General features: G+C 46.5%; 1 protein-coding gene across 3 annotated transcripts; it reads left to right on the top strand.

The window, feature by feature from the left end:
* The first annotated feature begins 3,679 nt into the window (after nt 1–3,679).
* On the top strand, nt 3,680–16,355 carry LOC101465856 (prohibitin-2). 3 transcript variants are annotated; one of them, XM_004575685.3, is made up of 10 exons: nt 3,680–3,803; nt 4,636–4,765; nt 6,554–6,638; nt 7,157–7,236; nt 7,786–7,970; nt 9,537–9,666; nt 9,937–10,040; nt 11,361–11,438; nt 14,713–14,789; nt 15,476–16,355. In XM_004575685.3, the coding sequence occupies exons 1-10, from the start codon at nt 3,783–3,785 to the stop codon at nt 15,495–15,497; spliced, it is 912 nt and encodes a 303-aa protein (XP_004575742.1). In that variant the 5' UTR covers nt 3,680–3,782; the 3' UTR covers nt 15,498–16,355. The 3 variants fall into 3 exon arrangements, with proteins under 3 accessions (XP_004575742.1, XP_004575743.1, XP_076732833.1); XM_004575686.3 differs by lacking the exon at nt 3,680–3,803 and adding an exon at nt 3,871–4,021; XM_076876718.1 differs by lacking the exon at nt 3,680–3,803 and adding an exon at nt 4,380–4,400.
* The last annotated feature ends 2,030 nt before the right edge of the window (nt 16,356–18,385 follow it).

The following is an 18,385-nucleotide window of genomic DNA, read 5'->3' as shown; positions in this document are numbered from 1 at the left end:
GTGACCACAGCTGACGGGCGATAAAGTGTCAGCACAGATGCCTTTTCTTTCAGTTTCACACAGTGACACAGAAATGTTCACACTTGTTGCCTTTTTAAAGTTTGGGGTGAGCTGGTGGACCCAGACTGAGAGGCAGAGGAGGAAGTTGCAAGCAAGAGGTGGCAGACGAGGAGGAAGAAGAGGAGCAGGATGAAGAAAAACACTGTTCAAACATGTTCTTGTTGATTAATGAGACTGAGTAGGGCAAAGAGTTCAACCCACTCAGATCCTCTGTGGTCACGATAATGAAGAAGAAAAATAGCTCATGAAAAGCAGAAAAAGCCGGAAGACTCAAGAGTGTCAATTCAGTTCTGTTCAGTTTAATTCAGCTTGATTGAATTTTATTTGTGTAACACCAAATCACAGCAGCAATTGCTTCAATGCACTTTATATTGTAAGTTAAGACCTTATAATAATAGAGAACAAGCCCCAGAGATCACATGACATCATATGAGCAAGAGTTTGGCAACAGTGGGAAGGAAAAAACCCTTTTAAAAGGAAGTAATCCCCAGCACAACACGGCTCAGGGAGGGGCGGTCATCTGCCATGACAGACATAATTCAGTACTTTGTATGTGAGGAGCAGGATTTTAAATTCTGGATTTAACAGGAAGCCAAAACAGGAGAAATCTGCTCTCTCTTTCTAGTCCCTGTCAGGACTCTTGCTGCAGCATTTTGGATTAGCTGAAGGCTTTTCAGGGAGTTTTTAGGACTTCCTGATAATAATGAATTACAGTCGTCCAGCCTGGAAGTAATAAATGCATGAACTAGATTTTCAGCGTCACTCTGAGACAGGATATTTCTAACTTTAGAGATGTTGCACAAATGGAAGAAAGCAGTCTTACATATTTGTTTAATATGTGCGTTGAAGGACATGTCCTGGTCAAAAATGACTCCAAGGTTCCTCACAGTGTCACTGGAGGCCAAGGTAATGCCATCCAGAGTAAGAATCTGATTAGATACAATATTTCTTTTTTTTTTTTCTTTTTTTTTTTTTTCTAAATGACATCAGAAACAGCAGTATGCGACATTACGTGATGGCAGAGCTTCAGTTCATCCTTTGTCATTTTTTTTTTTTTTTAAATAAATAGGACAGGGGGAATGAATGAGAGAAAGAGGGGGAGAGAAAGAAAGAAAACCAAAGGGGAGAAGAGACGGTGAGAAGGGGGGGGAAGAGAGAGAGAAAAAAAAAAAGAACTCCTGGGTCACCTGTATGGAGAAAAAAAAAAAAAAAAAAAAAAAAACAAACAGAGGAGACAGCAAACAACAAAGAGCAACATAATAATAGAGAAAACAAAGCACCATCACAATAAACTAGCTAGTCATAGATATCAATATTTACTAAATAATAAACGATATTGTGCAGCACGCAAGATAGACAGCGCACAGTGTGCTTTGAGGCAGCAGCCAAGAAAGCTTTAGTCCGCGTCTGTGAATACCCATGTGTGCATACCTGTGTGGATCAGCATGCTTGCATTCCAAAGGTTTCTCCATGTAATGATCTGCTAGGGAGTGTGGGGGGGCCACAGCCCCGTCCTCCAGGGTGTGAAGCGGGTATGGAGGAGATCAAAACTCCAGACATCCACAGGCCCCCAGAACACAAGAGACCAAGGAAGACCAACAGAGGGGCAGCCGCGCCACTGTTCCAGTAAGAGCTGAGGAGAGTCCCAGATGAGGGCTCGCCCAGCAGCCGCGGAGCAGAAGTCAGGGGGAGTTGCAGTGACGCGCCCGTGAGCTCCGCCGGCCCCCAGCTGTGCCTGAGTGACCGAGCCCTAGGCCGAGAGGCCGGGGGCATTTAGAGATGTTGCGCAAATGGAAGAACGCAGTCTTACATATTTGTTTAATATGTGCGTTGAAGGACATGTCCTGGTCAAAAATGACTCCAAGGTTCCTCACAGTGTTACTGGAGGCCAAGGTCCAGAGTAAGAATCTGGTTAGATACCATATTTCTAAGATTTTCAGGGCCGAGTACAATAACCTCAGTTTGATCTGAATTAAGAAGCAGAAAGTTAGTGGCCATCCAGGTCTTTATGTCTTTAAGACATTCCTGCAGTTTAACTCATTGGTGTGTGTTATCTGGCTTCATGGACAGATAGAGCTGGGTGTCATCAGCATAGCAGTGTAAATGTATGCTATGTCTTCTAATGATACTGCCTAAGGGAAGCATGTATAATGTAAACAGAATTGGTCCTAGCATTGAACCCTGTGGAACTCCATAATTAACCTCAGTGTGTGAAGAGGACTCTCCATTTACATGAACAAACTGGAGTCTATTAGATAGATATGATACAAACCACTGCAGTGCAGTACCTGTAATACCTACAGCATGCTCTCAGTCTGTTCTCTGCTGAGTGAGTCTTCTCAGCAGTGACCCTCAGAGGCTGAAAAATAAAACACCAACACCAGCGGCTCCAGCAGGGACTTCCATGTTCAAATTTTACAGCAGAAATAAGCGTGTTCACAGCCTGATACTTTTCTTTGTCTTTATAGATCATTTTCTCCTTCATAACATCTACACAAGTGTCATAATTTTTATAACACAACTGTTTAAATTGCATTAAGGCTTAAAGTTTGTGCTTTTAGGGGTGTGTCTGTTTCCTTTTTATGATCTGAATTCTTTGCTTGATTTTAGTTGTTTGAGATTTGAGCTTGTTTCAAAGTCTGAAGAGAGCAGGTGTGAGCTTCCTCCTCACTTTTCAAATAAAAAGCTACATTTTTCTGTTTCTAAAGATGTAAGAGTTTCAGATTCTTCTTTTATTAACTCCCAATTTTAATTGTTTAATGATTTTTCTAAATATGTCCAGTTTATTTATCCTCTATACGTCGCTTCATTAGCTTGATTTGCGAAGTCATAGTTTTACCTCAGCTCATAATTGTGCCTTCATTTTTGGAAGGAAGTAAAAAATACAGATGCAGGGCAGAGATAAGAAAAGTCAGCAGTGCTATTTTTATTGATGTGTGTTGACCCGTAGTGATAACAGTGTAATCGAATAAAGCTTAAACATGACAGTGTAATATATTAGTGAAGGTCACATTTTTATTTGAGTGTCAGCCTTTATTTTCTGATTGCTTTTTAAATACTTTTATATGATTGTTATTAGTCATTATTCTGACTAGTATTGGTTTAAAATGTGGAACTAACTTTTTCTCATCCTTTAGAGGAAGGTGAGTGAACATGTCCAGTTTGTGTGCACAGCAGCAGGATTTTGATGTTAATTCCTTGAACTCTGTCGCAAAATTTCTTCTTGAAAGCACAACGGAAACATTTCAGTGGCTGACTTCACTGTGTTCAAACCACGGAAACAAAGACTTGAGTGAACTTCAGTGTGAAAATAACCGTTTTATGTGCAGCAGGTGCTCCTGCGGTTTGAGGAGCCGCCGACACCCCGGAGCTCTGCTGCCCTCTGTTGCCCCCTGCTGCTCAGGACCGGCATCACTGCATCCGTGAGATCAGACGCTGTAGTCTGTCTTTACCTCTTATAACTTTGTACTTTATAGCTCACAATCCTTCTTGCTTTTATTTTGTAGATTATGGCAAAAATGAAAAGCGAATCCTTAATTTCCATCCTCAGAACTTTGGGTGGGTTTAAAACATTTTATTATCTTTAAATATATATACATAGAGACTATGCCCCAATACTCTTAAAAACTACATTTCCCAAGTTACCCCCAATCCCGGAAACGCGTCATCACTTGCGACCTTGTCTTCTTCACTTGGTTTTCTAACAGGCGGAGAGGACGAGCATGGCGAATAAAGATCCCGGGGTGAGTGTTTGTGAGTCTCCCGTTTAAACTCGGCTTTAAAGGGAAGTTTTCTGCCTTCAGCTCAGGTTCAACCGCTCCGGGTTTCCCGCGCTTTGCACGCACCTGGGTGACATTTTAGAAGCTTTTAGGTCTGACACGTGAGTCTGATGTAAGCAGGTTTACACTCGAAACCATGTCAGCCAGGTTCCATCCAGCCTGACGGCACTAATGAGGCACAGGTGAGGCCGTGAGAGCCACTCGATGCCGGTTAGCTAGCTTTACACTCAGGTAGAGAGTGGGAGTCGAACATGACGCCGGGGTCCCTTTAAAACTCTCTCAATTATGAAATAATTGAGTTAACACATGTATACGCATTAGAAGTAAATTCACTGAAAATATTGCAAGTTTCTAGAAGCAGTTACTTAATTCTGCGCATGCGTAACACACTCAGGTGCATCAGGCGTGCAGGCAGGTGAGTCTGCAGTCCCTGATGTTACACAGGCTAATTAACCCGCAGCTAGCGCATCAAACCAAAGAAGCTGCTTCTCTTTAAGTCGAGTTATGTTTTGTGCTTTTTGCATGAGCCGAGTTTAAACTTAGTCCTTAAAGTTCAGACAGGTGATCAGACGTGTCCAGCCTTGTGTTATTAGCATCCTTGTTGCTTTTTTAAAACAGTTTATTTTTAGAGAGAATCTGAGCGTCCTCTAACGAGGTTTCTGTGGCGGGTACATGCAGGCCTTGTAGATATACAGGGAGGGGGGTTGTCCACTCGGAGTCAAGGTCACTGAGTTTTAACCATGAGTGTCCTGCGTGAGCGAGCACGGGGAGATTTACTGAAATCCTTGTGTTTCAGGGTTTTCTGCAGCAGCTGCGGCAGATCGCAGGCAGGATGTCTTCAGGACCTCGGGGCGCAGGACTCGGCTTGAAGCTGCTGATTGGTGCTGGAGCTCTGGCTTACACAGTGAAGGAAGCCACATACACAGGTAACCCCCAGTCACTGTGAAAGCATGAATATTCAGCACAGCTGGGGCTCTGATCCCTGACACTCTCACTCTCCTGGAGTAATCTGTCATATTTAGTGTGACAGTTCTTTAGAGACCTTTTATCAAAGCGTGTCTGTGGTACAGGCTCGAAGCTCGATTCTGTCCTTCATTGATACAAAACACGGGATTGCCTGCAGCTGCTCTGCAAGTTTCCAGCTTTGATTAAGGAAAAGTGGAGTTGGGCTGCAGTTGTTACCCAGCCAGACACAGACGGAGGATGATGTAAATTCTGCGTCTAAAGGTGGTCGGCTCAGGCTTGTGAAACAAGAAGTGATTAAATACGTACAAAGTATTTACTCACTAAATGGTTTTTAGCAGGCAGCCACACAGTCTGCTCCACCTGCAAGCACTGGTGCTAACAGCCTGTTTTTTATTATATGAAAAACTTTTAATGTTTAAAGCTCAGCAGGATGGAAATGGGCCTTTCCTGTATCTGTGGAACCTTCAGGCTGATGGTGGTAAAAGAGAAAATCCACAGCTTTGTGCTTGTATTAGTTTTCATCTTGTTTCACGAACTACAATCTAAAACATCTTCACTGTTTAATTAAAGTCTTTCATGTTCAGATCCATGTTTTATATTTTTATTAGAGCAGCTTAGCTGGAGTCCCAGTTCGCAGGCCTCGGTGCTCCTCAGCTGTCTGTAAGAAGCTGTTTTACCTTCACTTAAAGCCAACTTCTGTGCATGAGCTGACCACGTTTACAGTAAGGTCTCTCTATGACATCATCAAGGTCCAAGAGCAGGAAAAAACTGCGTGAAACTGAGTATTTAGAGCAGTCTGAGCTTTAGACTCAGGTAGGGCTGTGCGATATGACCAAAGTCTCATATCCCGATAAAAGACATTTATCGTCCTGACAACGATATAAATCACAAAAATGTAACATTTTCTGTCAATTCTGTGAATCTCGGGCAGCTCGACTTGTGTGAAGTGTTTCCAGCTGGGCGTCGTGTAGCTGGAGTCGAGTGTTTTAACCGGTGCATGAAACATTTTTAGACAGAAGTCGTAACGGCCGCAGTTTTCTTTCAAAGTTTGAGTCTAAGGTTTATTCTTTAGCACCTGGCGGCTCTTTGTTGCTTCTCCTCCGTAAACACTCTGCATCTTTCACGTGATTCAGTTTATTCTGAAAAGTCTCAACAGGATCTTGAGCTTTATTGTGAAAGGTTTACGTGGAAAACAAACAAGCGAACAGCGGAGCCACTTGATGGTGTTACCGTCGTCGTTGCTAACGACAACGCATAAAAACAGGCGCTTGTCCGTCCGTAGTGTGGTTATATTAAATATAAGAGAAAGAGAGAACTTTAAGAAATGAATGTAGCCACTGCAGTGACGTAGTTTATTTTACGACACCACGAAACAAAAGAGCGTGATAAGAAACGACGTTTTTATATCGTCATCTGATATATATGGTTATATCCAACAGCTCTACTCTCAGGTGTTACTGACCACATGTTAAACTTTGGTCACGTTAACGTGAACGTCCACCTCTGGACCAGGTGAAGGTATCAGAAGTTTGTTTTAATCTCGGTGTAACAGGCTGAAGTGTCAGCAGCGATGTCATTCGCATCGTTGCTGTGACGTTCACACAGCAGAGAGGTCTGTGCTGACAGATCTGTTTGTGGTTCATGTTCCTGAGTGGGAGCTTCAGGCCGGTGGAAACGGCTCCGTCAGTTTAGCAGAAACTGAAGAACAGAGCTCAGGGTTCAGTCTGAGGTTGGTCTCCTGTGTGCAGTGGAAGGAGGTCAGAGGGCCATCGTCTTCAACCGGATCGGAGGGATGCAGATGGACACGGTGCTCGCCGAGGGACTCCACTTCAGGTACGAGTCCACACCCACACTGTTACCATAGCAACCAGCTCGTACTGACTGACAGGTGACTGATGCTGCGTGTTGGCTCATATTAATGGGCGTGGCTGTTTGGAGGTGTGGGCGGGACTGTAAAACAGTCAGAAAGTGTTTTAATTCTCTGTTTCACTGCTCCGTGTGCTCTGTTTCTAAATCTTTATCAGCGGCTCCTCGATACATCTCAGGCTCTCTAATCTCATTTTCTAAATTTGACCTTTTCTGAGTTGATTTATGAAAATAGTTTTTTCCTTTTTGAGTTTAACGGATCAGTGTTGGTTAGGCAGCAGGCTTTTCAGGGCCAAACAGTCGTCCGACTTTCTTCCTTTCCATGAAACGGCACTAAAAGAAGTCCTGCAGAGTAGATGGACATGAACATGAAGGTGCAGCCCCCAACACCTGAGGATTCCAGCATTAGTTTAATAAAAACGATTTACGGATGCAGAAAAAACAGATCAGCAAACTAACTGATGTGATTCTGTGTCTGTCTTCAGGATGCCCTGGTTTCAGTATCCCATCATCTATGACATCAGAGCCAGACCCAGAAAGATCTCCTCTCTCACTGGAAGCAAAGGTCAGACGCCTCCGTCGTATAACTGAAGACCGTCTGTGGACGTGTTTGGTTTTAGAGGAAAACGAGTCCAGTTTTGAGTCCTGCAGCCTCGAGGACACATCAGGTTGTCCTCCAAGTCTTAGATTAAGCTTTTAATCATTAAGTGTCAGTAAAGCTGCTTCTCAGCATTGTTGGAAACTCCACAGGTGCAGCTTCATGTTTTCATGTGTTTACAGACACTTCACTGTTTTCATATAACAGCTGGTTGGTTTCAGATAATCAATGAAACAGTAGATCGATATGTTCAGTCAACAGTTTGGAGACTTGGAATAAGCCTATAAACTATAAGAACATACCCACAGATGGCCCCAGTACGTTACTGGGGCCATCTGTGGGTTATTTCACATAAAAACAAAGCTGGTTTAGCTCGCTGACGAATCCGAGGTGTGAATGGAGCCTGTGCAAAATCATGAGCTTCAAACAAGTGCAGTCGTGTGAAGCTCAGCAGAGATACGGCTGGTTAGTCAGCAGCTGTCACAGATGTTCAGCTTCTGACTGGTTCTGTCTCAGACCTGCAGATGGTCAACGTCTCCCTGCGAGTTCTGTCCCGGCCGCTGGCGTCCAACCTGCCCGTCCTCTACCAGCACCTGGGACAGGACTACGACGAGCGCGTGCTGCCCTCCATCGTCAACGAGGTGCTGAAGAGCGTGGTGGCCAAGTTCAACGCATCGCAGCTCATCACGCAGAGAGCGCAGGTACGAACACGCCCCCAGAGCGGCGCGCTTAGTTTGAATCTGTTTAGCCCTTTAAGACCTGCCATAGAACCAAGTCAGTGATCTTTATATTCTTACATGCTGTGGAGCCATTTGTGGGAGCATTTCAAGTTGCTTTACATCAATACAACCGTTACAGCCCAAATTTTAATAATATGTCTGCATTAAGTCCACAGTAACTACAAAAAGTGCAAAAAAGTGCAATAAACTACAAAAAACTTGAAAATCATTTGTTCTTTTTACATATATTTCTAGTTAGAGAAATTTAAGAGGCTTATCCCTCAAAACTGTAAATACAAAAAAGTTTCCAACCACAGAAAGTTTATTTTGAGTGTCTGCATAGTTTTATTTTTGAAATACACCAAGTTTTACATACTGCAGGAAAAACAAATAATTATTATAATTATAAACCAGCACGTGCATCAAAAGAAACTATTTCCAGCTCTGCATCACAGAAACGACACAGAAAAGCATGAAGTCAAACACGAGTTTTAAAAACACCAGTTTAGGCTCAGAAGACCCGGAAGGTAAAAAACTACATTTTCTGCGAAATGACGTCACTTCGGGTTTCGGGCAGGTCATGGCGGACGTGCGATCGTTCCAACGTAGGAAGTGTTTTGAACAGCTGATCGGCAAAGTGTGTTTCTGGAATATTCTGTTTTTGTTGCTGCAAGTGCTTTTTATGCTGTTTTTGCAAAGCTTTATGTGGAAGGAAACTGTGACCGAGCACAAGCTGATGGCGTAAGATGTAAGTACAACTCGTCCAGTTTCATGTGCAAAAACAATTATTGCGCTAGCTCACGTGGTTCCGGTTCTACAGGGATTTAAAAATAGTTACGCAAAACGGAGCGTGCTGCTCTGCCCGGCTTTAAAGGGTTAATCACGTGTGGTGATGTGGGGTCACACACAGACGCACCTGAGGAGGATCTCAGTCCAAAAAACAAAATAATTATATTATGGAAGCTGTTACATCACATTATTTCTCTGCGGGTCGCCTGTGCCTCTTCGTCTGATAACCCAAAGCTGGGCTGCAGTTCAGTGCGGTGGTTGTTCCAGAGGTCCTTAGACCTCCGAGGTGAGGCACCCCGACTGTTCCCCGATCAGATACCTGAACCAGCTCAGCTCGTGGAGGTGCAGCTCCACTCTGAGCTCCCCTGGGTGTAAGCTCCTTAGAGTGTCTGAGAGCTCAGCTCAGACGCCCTGTGGAGGAAGCTTATTTTGGCTGTTTGTGTCTGCGACCTCGGCCTTTCAGCCGGGGTCATGACCTCAGGGGAGGCTTGGATCCTGGTGCCACTGGTAACCTGAAAGCTTCACTGTCTGGTTCAAGCTCTGTGCACCATTACGCTCTGGTGCTACACTGTGACACTGACCATGAGCAACACTGTGGGAACGACTCACCCTATCCACAGCTGTGGAGTGTTCCTGCAGGGGACCAGTCAGAAGTCCTGACTGGTCCCTGCAGCTCGACATAAATTGAATATTTCAGAGTTCTTGATGATCACTGTTAGTGATCTGACACTGAGGTCTGTCTGACTCCGTCTCCTGCAGGTTTCCATGCTGATCCGCAGGGAGCTGTTTGAGCGGGCCAAAGACTTCAACATCATCCTGGACGACGTGGCCATCACCGAGCTCAGCTTCAGCCGCGAGTACACGGCCGCCGTGGAGGCCAAACAAGTCGGTGAGTGAAGAGTTGCTCAGTCTTTGTCCTGCAGCCACATCGGGCTGAATTTCTGACCCCGGGGACTCGATGATTACTGCGTCCACCTGACGGCTGGTTTATCATCACCGTGTGGAGAATGAAATGATTTCAGTTTATTGGAGACTCACTGTGACCTAAAGCTAAATATGTACATTACCCAGATTAAACCAGAGTGGTGAGCTTATAAAAACAGTCACGTAAAAGGTCGTTGGCCTGCTGGGTGAACGATTGTTGTTTGTTCCTCTTCAGCCCAGCAGGAGGCGCAGCGAGCTCAGTTCTATGTGGAGAAGGCCAAACAGGACCAGAGGCAGAAGATCATCCAGGCCGAAGGAGAAGCTCAGGCCGCCAAGATGGTGAGCTCCGCTTTGGAGGGACATGTCTTTAAGATGAATCACTTTTTTAGATCAAAAAAACAAATGAAATCCACAGAGTCACAGTGTGTGCCACAGCAGCCCCTCCAGACCGCCGTCTGAGACTCTGAGACTCAAACGTTTGGTTCGTTATAACATTCAGAGCTGAAAAACCTTTCAGATAAAATTATTGAGCCTAATGCTGTCGTTATAATTACCGGATGAAAATAAACACGTTTCTAGCAGAGAGGAGCTGCAGGAGTCGCTTTTTCAAGAAGCTCGTTCATTAAACGTCAGCAGGTGACGTGTTCGTAGAGGAGGCCTCCGGCTGTGGCAGGTTCAACAAAACCTCAAACCCAAGTCAGAGATTACAGCTTCTCCCTGGTAACTCAGACTGACAGATCTGACCAATCAGCGGGCGATTAGAGATATCTGAGGAATATTAACAGGACACGAGAGCAGCAATCAGCACCTCTGAGCTCAGAAGTTCACGTTAATCACTCGTTTGTAGGTTTATCACAGAGAAACTTCAGTACATGTAACGTCTGTCACGTCACTGAAAGCAGCATAAAACACATCAGGGACTGAGCATGCTCACTGTAACCTCATTTATGACAACGCATCACACTTATTAGCTCATCAGGTAATGTGGCTCTTCCAGCCCGGGCTGTGGGTCCGGCAGCGTCACCCACACGTTCGTGTTTCCTCGTTTCAGCCTCTGATCAGAGACGTGAATCTTTGTGCTGGTGGTGCTTTCAGCTGCTTCTTATCCCAGTCAGGTCCCCACAGTGGGCAGCTCCTCCGGAGTTTGCCTTCCTGACACAGCCCCAGTGGGGTGCGTCTCCTCCTGGGATCAAACCAGGAATCTTAGACTTGCAGATCTCAGGCGTGAGGAAGCTGAGACTGAGTCCATGTAAAGCCTCAGACGACCTCTGAGCAGCAGTTTGGATGGCAGTGTGAGAGCAGCTGTTTCCAGCTGTTGTTTTTGTTAAACATCTGCAGTCATTCAGCGCTTTCAAGGATTTTTACGAGTTGGTATCCAAAAACAAAGCGAGTGTGCTTCAGTAAAATCCAGCGCTTGTTGCTCTGTGAACTCGCTCACCTCAGCCTGTGAGAACCAGAAACACCTCAAACAAACACTTCATCCAAAAATGTGCTAATTGTTTTCTCTGCACGTCAATGTGCGTGCGAAGCCGAGCGGCGACACGCCCGCAGCGTCGATCCCGCTCGTCGTTGGAGCGCTGGGAGTGGCTCGCTCGGCCCGCCGCTCGCTCTCCTGCAGGTGCGTAGCGCTCACTAACAGCCTGTTTCTGTCTGCTGCAGCTGGGCGAGGCCGTGACCAAGAATCCAGGTTACCTGAAACTCAGGAAGATCCGGGCGGCGCAGAACATCGCCAAGACGGTAGGAAACACGACCCGCACCATGTTCGTCTGTTTGACACGTCTTAACCCTCAAAGCCTGAAACAGAATCCCACAAATAAACACAGTCGCAGTTCTCCTCTGCGTACTGTCCCTTTAAAAACGCACAAACAAGCACAAACCCCCGTCCCAGACTCCACCCTGCTGACACTGAAGCAGGGGAGAGGAGCACCAATGCAAACAAGGCGCCTTTTGTGTGAGTCGAACGAAACCTCAGCAGAGCCGAGAGTCGTGCGCCGCCGATGAACTCGTCACATCACGATTCTCTTTAAACCAACAGGTTTAAATGTAAACTCGTCAGGTTTCTCAGTCGGACCCTCCTGTGACTCCTCGTGGTGGAGAATAAACAAAGTGAGCGGAGGTGAAAGGCGAGAGGAAATGTTTGACGCAGTGATGCTGCTGTGCTGCATCGTGCATTTACCATCAGCTGTAAAAGAGGGGAGGTGTTGTCACCCGCTGGGGGGTGGGAGCGGGTGGGTTGGCGTGGAAACATAAGTTTCTCGAGAACGAGGTGACGTAGGATTTTGAAATTCACACCAAAGGTGGAGCTGACATCAAGGTCAAAGGTCAAGTCAAACCTTGTGTGTGTCTCCTAGGAGACTGCAGGGTTGCTGATAGGATGATTAAAACGATTGTTTCAAGACATTTCCTGTGACACTCGAGCGTCACTTCTACTGTGGACACCACAGAGGAAGAGCTGGCCTCCTCTAAAGGGTGGATGCACGGGTGGTGTCTCTCACAAACAGAACACACCTGTTTCCTTTCTTTTTCTCGGTTGTTTGTTTTGTGAATCTTTTGTGTGTTCGGTCCTTTCAGGGTCACTTTGTGCTCGTCTTTCAGTCTTCGATAGTTTGAAACGCTCAGCAGTCATTGGTTGTCAGCTGTGGAGCTCGTCGTGCTCGGCGAGCCGCCTCTGTCGGAGAGAAGTCCTGACTGTCGGTGCTCCGCAGAACTCGCTGCACCAGAATGTTGCAAAGCTGATTATGAACACTGAGCTAAAGTAGAACCAGAGCGCTGCTTTAGTGTAGCTGTTGTTGCAGCAGCAGCGCCGGCTCACCTGTCGTGCTACAAACACCTGCAGAGTCCCGCCTCTAACCTGCCCCTCCTCCTCCTCTGTGTGGGAGATGAAGAGACACGTATATGAGGTTGAGAACAGCTGTTTGATGGGAGGTTTCACACTCGTCAGTTTGGCTTTGGCGGCTCAAACGTGGACCAGATGATCCTGATGTGATGTTTCGTTTTCTTCAGAGTAAACATCGCACGTGTTCCTGCAGCGGCGTGGTCTCACTGTCGGTCTGATTCTCATCGCCAGAGTAAACTCGTTACTCGGAGCAGCGTGGGGTCCTCCTGGTTAATCGCTCTTTGTACAGTAACTACCAGCAGCTGAGCCGAGCAGCTGACGTGAACAAGAACAGTCACAGATATTTGTTCTATTCATTAACCACCGGACGTTTGGTTTGAGTTCGACAGTGTTGAGCTGCCATGTGTGATCCAGACCACCAGGTGGCGCCAAGAGAGCAGGAATGTAACAGAAAGCAGGACTGAAACAAAAGGCTCAGACTGTAAACTGTCCTTTTTGTCCTCAGCTCTGACCTTTGACCTCCACTCACGCATCAGCCCACAGCAGGAAATGTCGAGCATTAATTCTGGATTTAAATTAAATGTTTGAACGTTTTAAAAGAACGCAGATGAGGTGGAAGAGGCCGAAACGATGATGAGCAGCAACAGAAGAGAAACGTGGCTTCATCGAGGCTTTAAAGTTGACTTTGCATCAAAATCACGGGGAAAACGTCGGGTACTTAAAGTGACGAGCAGGAAAAACAAACCCTCGTGAAGCAGAGTGATGCACTCACACAAAATACAGTCAAATCGTTGATGAAGCAAACATGTTAAACAGGTCGCTCAGAGGAATGAAAGCACAAAGATGTTTCAAAGAGTTTGAGACATAAAATCCTGAGAACCTGACGAGGGAGGAAGCCGTGAACAGACCTCATCGCGAGCTGTGACTCATACATGGAAACTGTGGAAGGCAAGCAGAGAGGAGATGGAGCCGCTCCGCCCCCCTTCAGACACAGGTGAACCTCAGCAGCCAATCAGAGCAGAGAGCAGGTTGATGAGGATGATGAAAACACAGATATGTTTGAGTTTTTATTCCGATGTCAGCCGCAAACGTCTACCCAGCGTCCCACCTGCACCGGCCTCATCCATCAGCTCTCTGCTCAGCAGATGCTGCTGCTTGTCTCACAGTGCAGCTAAAAATGGAGCCGTACACTGCAGCAGCCACTTGAAACCTTTTTCTTCCTGTTTTACTTTCACACATTTTGACCAAGATCTGCAAGTTTTACTTACATGTATAAATGTTAAGGAGCTTTACAATTTGGAAAAGCTAAACAAACTGAACAGCAGTTGGTGACGGTGGGATGGAAGAACCTTTTAACAGGAAGAGACTCGCAGCAGAGTCAGGTGATGTGTACAGACCCACAGCAGCATAACTAAGGGAGGATTCAGGGTCACCTGGTCCAGCCCTAACTATATGCTTTAGCAAAAAGGAAAGTTTGAAGCCTAATCTTGAAAGTAGAGATAGTGTCTGTCTCCTGAATCCAAACTGGAAGCTGGTTCCACAGAAGAGGGGCCTGAAAACTGAAGGCTCTGCCTCCCATTCTACTTTTAAATACTCTAGGAACAACAAGTAGACCTGCAGAGCGAGAGCGAAGTGCTCTAATAGGGTGATATGGTACTACAAGGTCATTAAGATACGATGGGGCCTGATTATTTGAGATTTTGTGACGAGGAGGATTTAAAATTGCGGTGAAGAGAAGTTGATGTGGGTGAAATCTCTCTGGCTCTGCTCCGTGTCGGTGCGCTCGCCGTCGCTGTGGCGTTTGCAGCTTCATTCAGACTGACTGCCCAAATCCATCAGAGCTAATGTGATGGTGATAATTAGCAGTGACTGAGACACCGTGCGAGTGTTTGTCTCCACCAGAGGATCACTGATGACGCTCATTCATCAGCAGCTCTGAGCGCCTTTTCCATGGCGGCGTGATCGCTCTCACGCGGCAGGAACGTCATCGGGCCCGGGCGTTCGGCTGGCGTCATGCGCCTCCTACATGGATGGCGAGCGTGCTCGGCAGCTCTCGCTCTGCTGTGAATCAGCTCAGTGTTGAGACTCGGACAGTGTTCCCATTGTGCTCGGTCAGGCCCGCAGGCTGCCTCCCACCTGTGTTTTCTCTCTGCTCACTCTGTGTTTGACCTGCAGGTGGCGCAGTCCCAAAACAAAGTGTACCTGAACGCCGACAGCCTGGTGCTCAACCTGCAGGACAGCAAAAGCTTCAAGTAAGTTCACCTTTTTCACTGGACCAATGAGGTCAAAGCTCTCGGTTACTCAGTGCCGTCTGAACACAGACGGTCCGATGAAGCATGACCCAGTCACAGAGACGCCAGCTGAGTGTGGCCACGTTTGAAACCTTTAAGTTTAACTTGTAGTCCTGCGTCGAAGCCCCGACGCAGTCTGCGCTGTTTTCTGCGGTCGCATGTTGACCTGACAGGAGTCGATGCTGGAAGAGTCTAAACTCTGGAGTTGCTACAATAATGAGGAAGCTGCATAAACAACTGCACATTAATATTTACAGCATCAGTAAAGAGTGTCTGACTCGCACGTATATACTTTTTTTTGTACTTGATTTAGTTTTAGTGTTTGATGTCTCAGCCTGTGGTGTTTTAATGAGTAATTGTGAGGTCAACATTGTGAGCTTTTTATGTAAACCTGCTGACAGAGTCTGGCACCAGTGCCCAGCCCCTAGTTTACACAGATGGGATCTCAAAGTCCGATTAAAACCCACAAACGTGACATTGTTTTTGTTTCGTGCACGTTGTGGGGTCTGCCGCGCTTCAGGCCTGGATTTACGGGTCTTTACGAGGTCAATCGGAGGTGTTTTTGGAGTGCACACCTGCACAATAACCACGATGTTGGCGTGCTGTCCACGGAGCGTTTGTAACGTTTGACTCTTTGTGTCTTCCAGTTTGTCGCTCTCGAAGAAGTAAGAAGCTGCTTCTCATCATTCCTTCAGTTCTGCTTCTGCAGAAAGAAAACCCCTCCGGTCTTCTCCCGTCTTCTCCCCGCCGGCCCTGTTTACCTCCCACAGCAGGTTTATCGGTGATCCGCTTCGTTTCCATGACACCGAGCCTGACTTTCATATCTGATAATGTAACATTTACAGACGTTTTTCTCCTTTTTGTAGAATCAGGAAAAGCTTTTTATTTGTGTGAAGTAGTTCCTCTCTGATGCAGCCTTCTGCTTTTCGGAGCTTTCGAACTTCCTCTCATGAACACTTTTCATTAGCATAGCTTAATTTATGCGTGACCTGTCGCACAGCGCAGTGCTCAAAGTAACAGTTTGACGTGTCGCTCTGAACTTTTCAAACACTATCAGAACGTTTTTCTGTTACTTTGTCAGAAAACTCAAACAAACAAACTCTGGTCTCCGGCGTTAAAGCCGCCCTTTGCGTCTGACGTGTGATCGTAAATGCAGGCGTGTTGCCGTCAGACTGCAGGAGGACGATAGAATGAGTCCACCTGTCCGTGCTGACGCAGTCCGACAGGGAGCAGGTGAGCGCTTCGGCCTGGCGCCGCCTCGCGTGAAGACTCGGAGTCCAGAGGCTTCCTGGACGCCGTCAGCAGGTCAGCTGCGGTGAGTCGGCGCTCGCAGCAGCTTTTGTTTTGTAACACTTCAATAAGCGTCTCATTCAACATAAAACCTCAAACCCTGCTGAGTCACCGTCGTTAATGCCAGCCAGTATTTGTCAGTGCCGCCTCTAACACACCGCAGTTTGTTTGTATGAACGGATCCATGTTTGAGCACTTACACAATTTATACTGAATAAATATGAAGTTCTTTGGAGACTTGCTGCATTCACATGTTTTTATTCACTCTCCTTCTGCTCCACTGGTGGATGTTACACACAGTGAGGTGACCACAGGCCCAGTGTGACAGGAACACTGGTTATTTTGAACTGTGACGCATGCAGAGCTAAAAGACGGAGCTCTTGATGCTCCTTAGTGCTGACGGTCTTATTCAAAGGACTTTGCTCCACTTAGCACAGCGAGCCATGAACGTCTGTGTAATCTGTAATCTTAGAGAAATTCCTTCTCAGGTGTTTAAGATTTGGAGAATCGAGGACCAATGAGAGCAAAGCTGCAGCAACACAGTTGATTTCACAGGTTTGATTAAAGTACTTGGAGGCGTTTACAGTGATGTGACCAAACTAAGCACTGCTTCCTCACCCTCCTCCTGAGAGGGTGAGGAAGCAGCCGAAAGTCAAACATGTTAACTGAACATCAGAAAGTGTGAACGCCTATAAAAGCAAAGGTTTGGGCAGGTTGCAGATGTGGAACGTTGGGCTGTTTGGTAACACAGTGACACAATACATCAGGAGTGGATTTCCCAACGAGTTCACCCCAGGGTCAGACCCACAGTCCTCAGAGAAACCACTACAAACCCAAGAGCGCCAGACTCACAGGCCTCTGTCAGCATGTCAAAGGTTAAAGTTCATGGAAAAGACTGAAAGCACAGCTTAGGTTTGAAAGCTGCATCTGAGCCAACCACAAGACTTCTGGAACGATGTCCTTTAGACAGACGAGACCAAAGTGGACGATGCACAAACACCTCAGTGAGCACGGTGGAGGAGGGTTTGGGCTTGTTTTGCAGTCCCTGAGTGGACAAATGAGATCGTGAGGCCGTCTGTCCCTCAGCTGAAGCTGGGACCACAACAGGACGATGATCCGAGCACAGCAGCAGATCTCCACCAGCGAAAGAAAAGAAGCTGCTGCTGCAATAGTTCAGAGTTCACCGTGCACAAACACACACCTGCAAACCTCAATGAGCTGAATCAGAGCGGGAAAAATTCCTACAAAACCATCACTGCTGCACAGCGTGAAAAACATGACTGTACATGTTATCATGTCAACATGAAGTCTGAGAAAATATGAAAGATATGCAAAGAGACGAGAACGAGGAACCGCAGGGCCGAGACGCATGCAAGTGAAAATGACCTCGTGACGCAGATCGAAGTGTTTCCGTATCAGTCGGCTCGTGAAAACGTGGCACCATCGATTGATACGACATCAAACTGATGTGAGACGTTTGGAGGGGAGCTGAATCGGACCTGCTGACGGCTCAAAGACGACCCAGACGTGATGCTTGGGGTCGGGAGCTGCTGGGTAAAATCCCATTTTGATAACTGAATTGTGTAAAATATGATAAACCTGCTGTGTGTCACTGCAGATTGCGAGGTCACCTTGAGTCTGATTTCTTGCATGTAAATGCGACTTTAAAGCCAGTTTCCTGCGTCTGAATCAACACGTTTGACAGCTCGTTAATATTCATGCAGACACGCCGTCGTCTGACTTACAAACAGCTACGCCTTCAATATCTGATGCTAGTTTCTCTAAAAGTACTCCGTCTAGTTTCATTTGAACAGTTTAATGTCAGAGGCTGCGTGGAGGGCGTTCCAACACTTTCATTTAAAATGGCATTAGAGACAAACGTAGGGTTCATCGATAAAACAGAAAACTGAAGCAGTTAAGCTCAGCAGGCACCGTACAGCTGATCTTTCACTGGGCACAAACGGGAGCCTATAAAACGATGCTAATAGACTCGTCAGTGTGACAGCTGTGCCATGATTACAGCTGTGACTTGAGTTAAATTAATGAAAGCGAGCTGATGTTGCTGATGCTCGTGTGGCTGCAGCCCTGCAGGGTTCAACCTGCACAGCAGTCAGCAGGCTTACCTGTGACCAGGTGCCCCGATCACGGATCGTATGACAGCTCATGGAGCATAAATATCACATCAGGAGGGCAAAATAAAGAAGTTGTTCCTGAAGACAAAGACCTCAAACACAAGCCCGGGGGCACAGGAGGCCGGGGGGGCTCAT

Source organism: Maylandia zebra, linkage group LG18, assembly GCF_041146795.1.
Source record: "Maylandia zebra isolate NMK-2024a linkage group LG18, Mzebra_GT3a, whole genome shotgun sequence".
NCBI lineage: Eukaryota > Metazoa > Chordata > Actinopteri > Cichliformes > Cichlidae > Maylandia > Maylandia zebra.
Note: the sequence above shows the minus strand (reverse complement) of the source record. Positions and strands in the feature narration are given on the sequence as shown.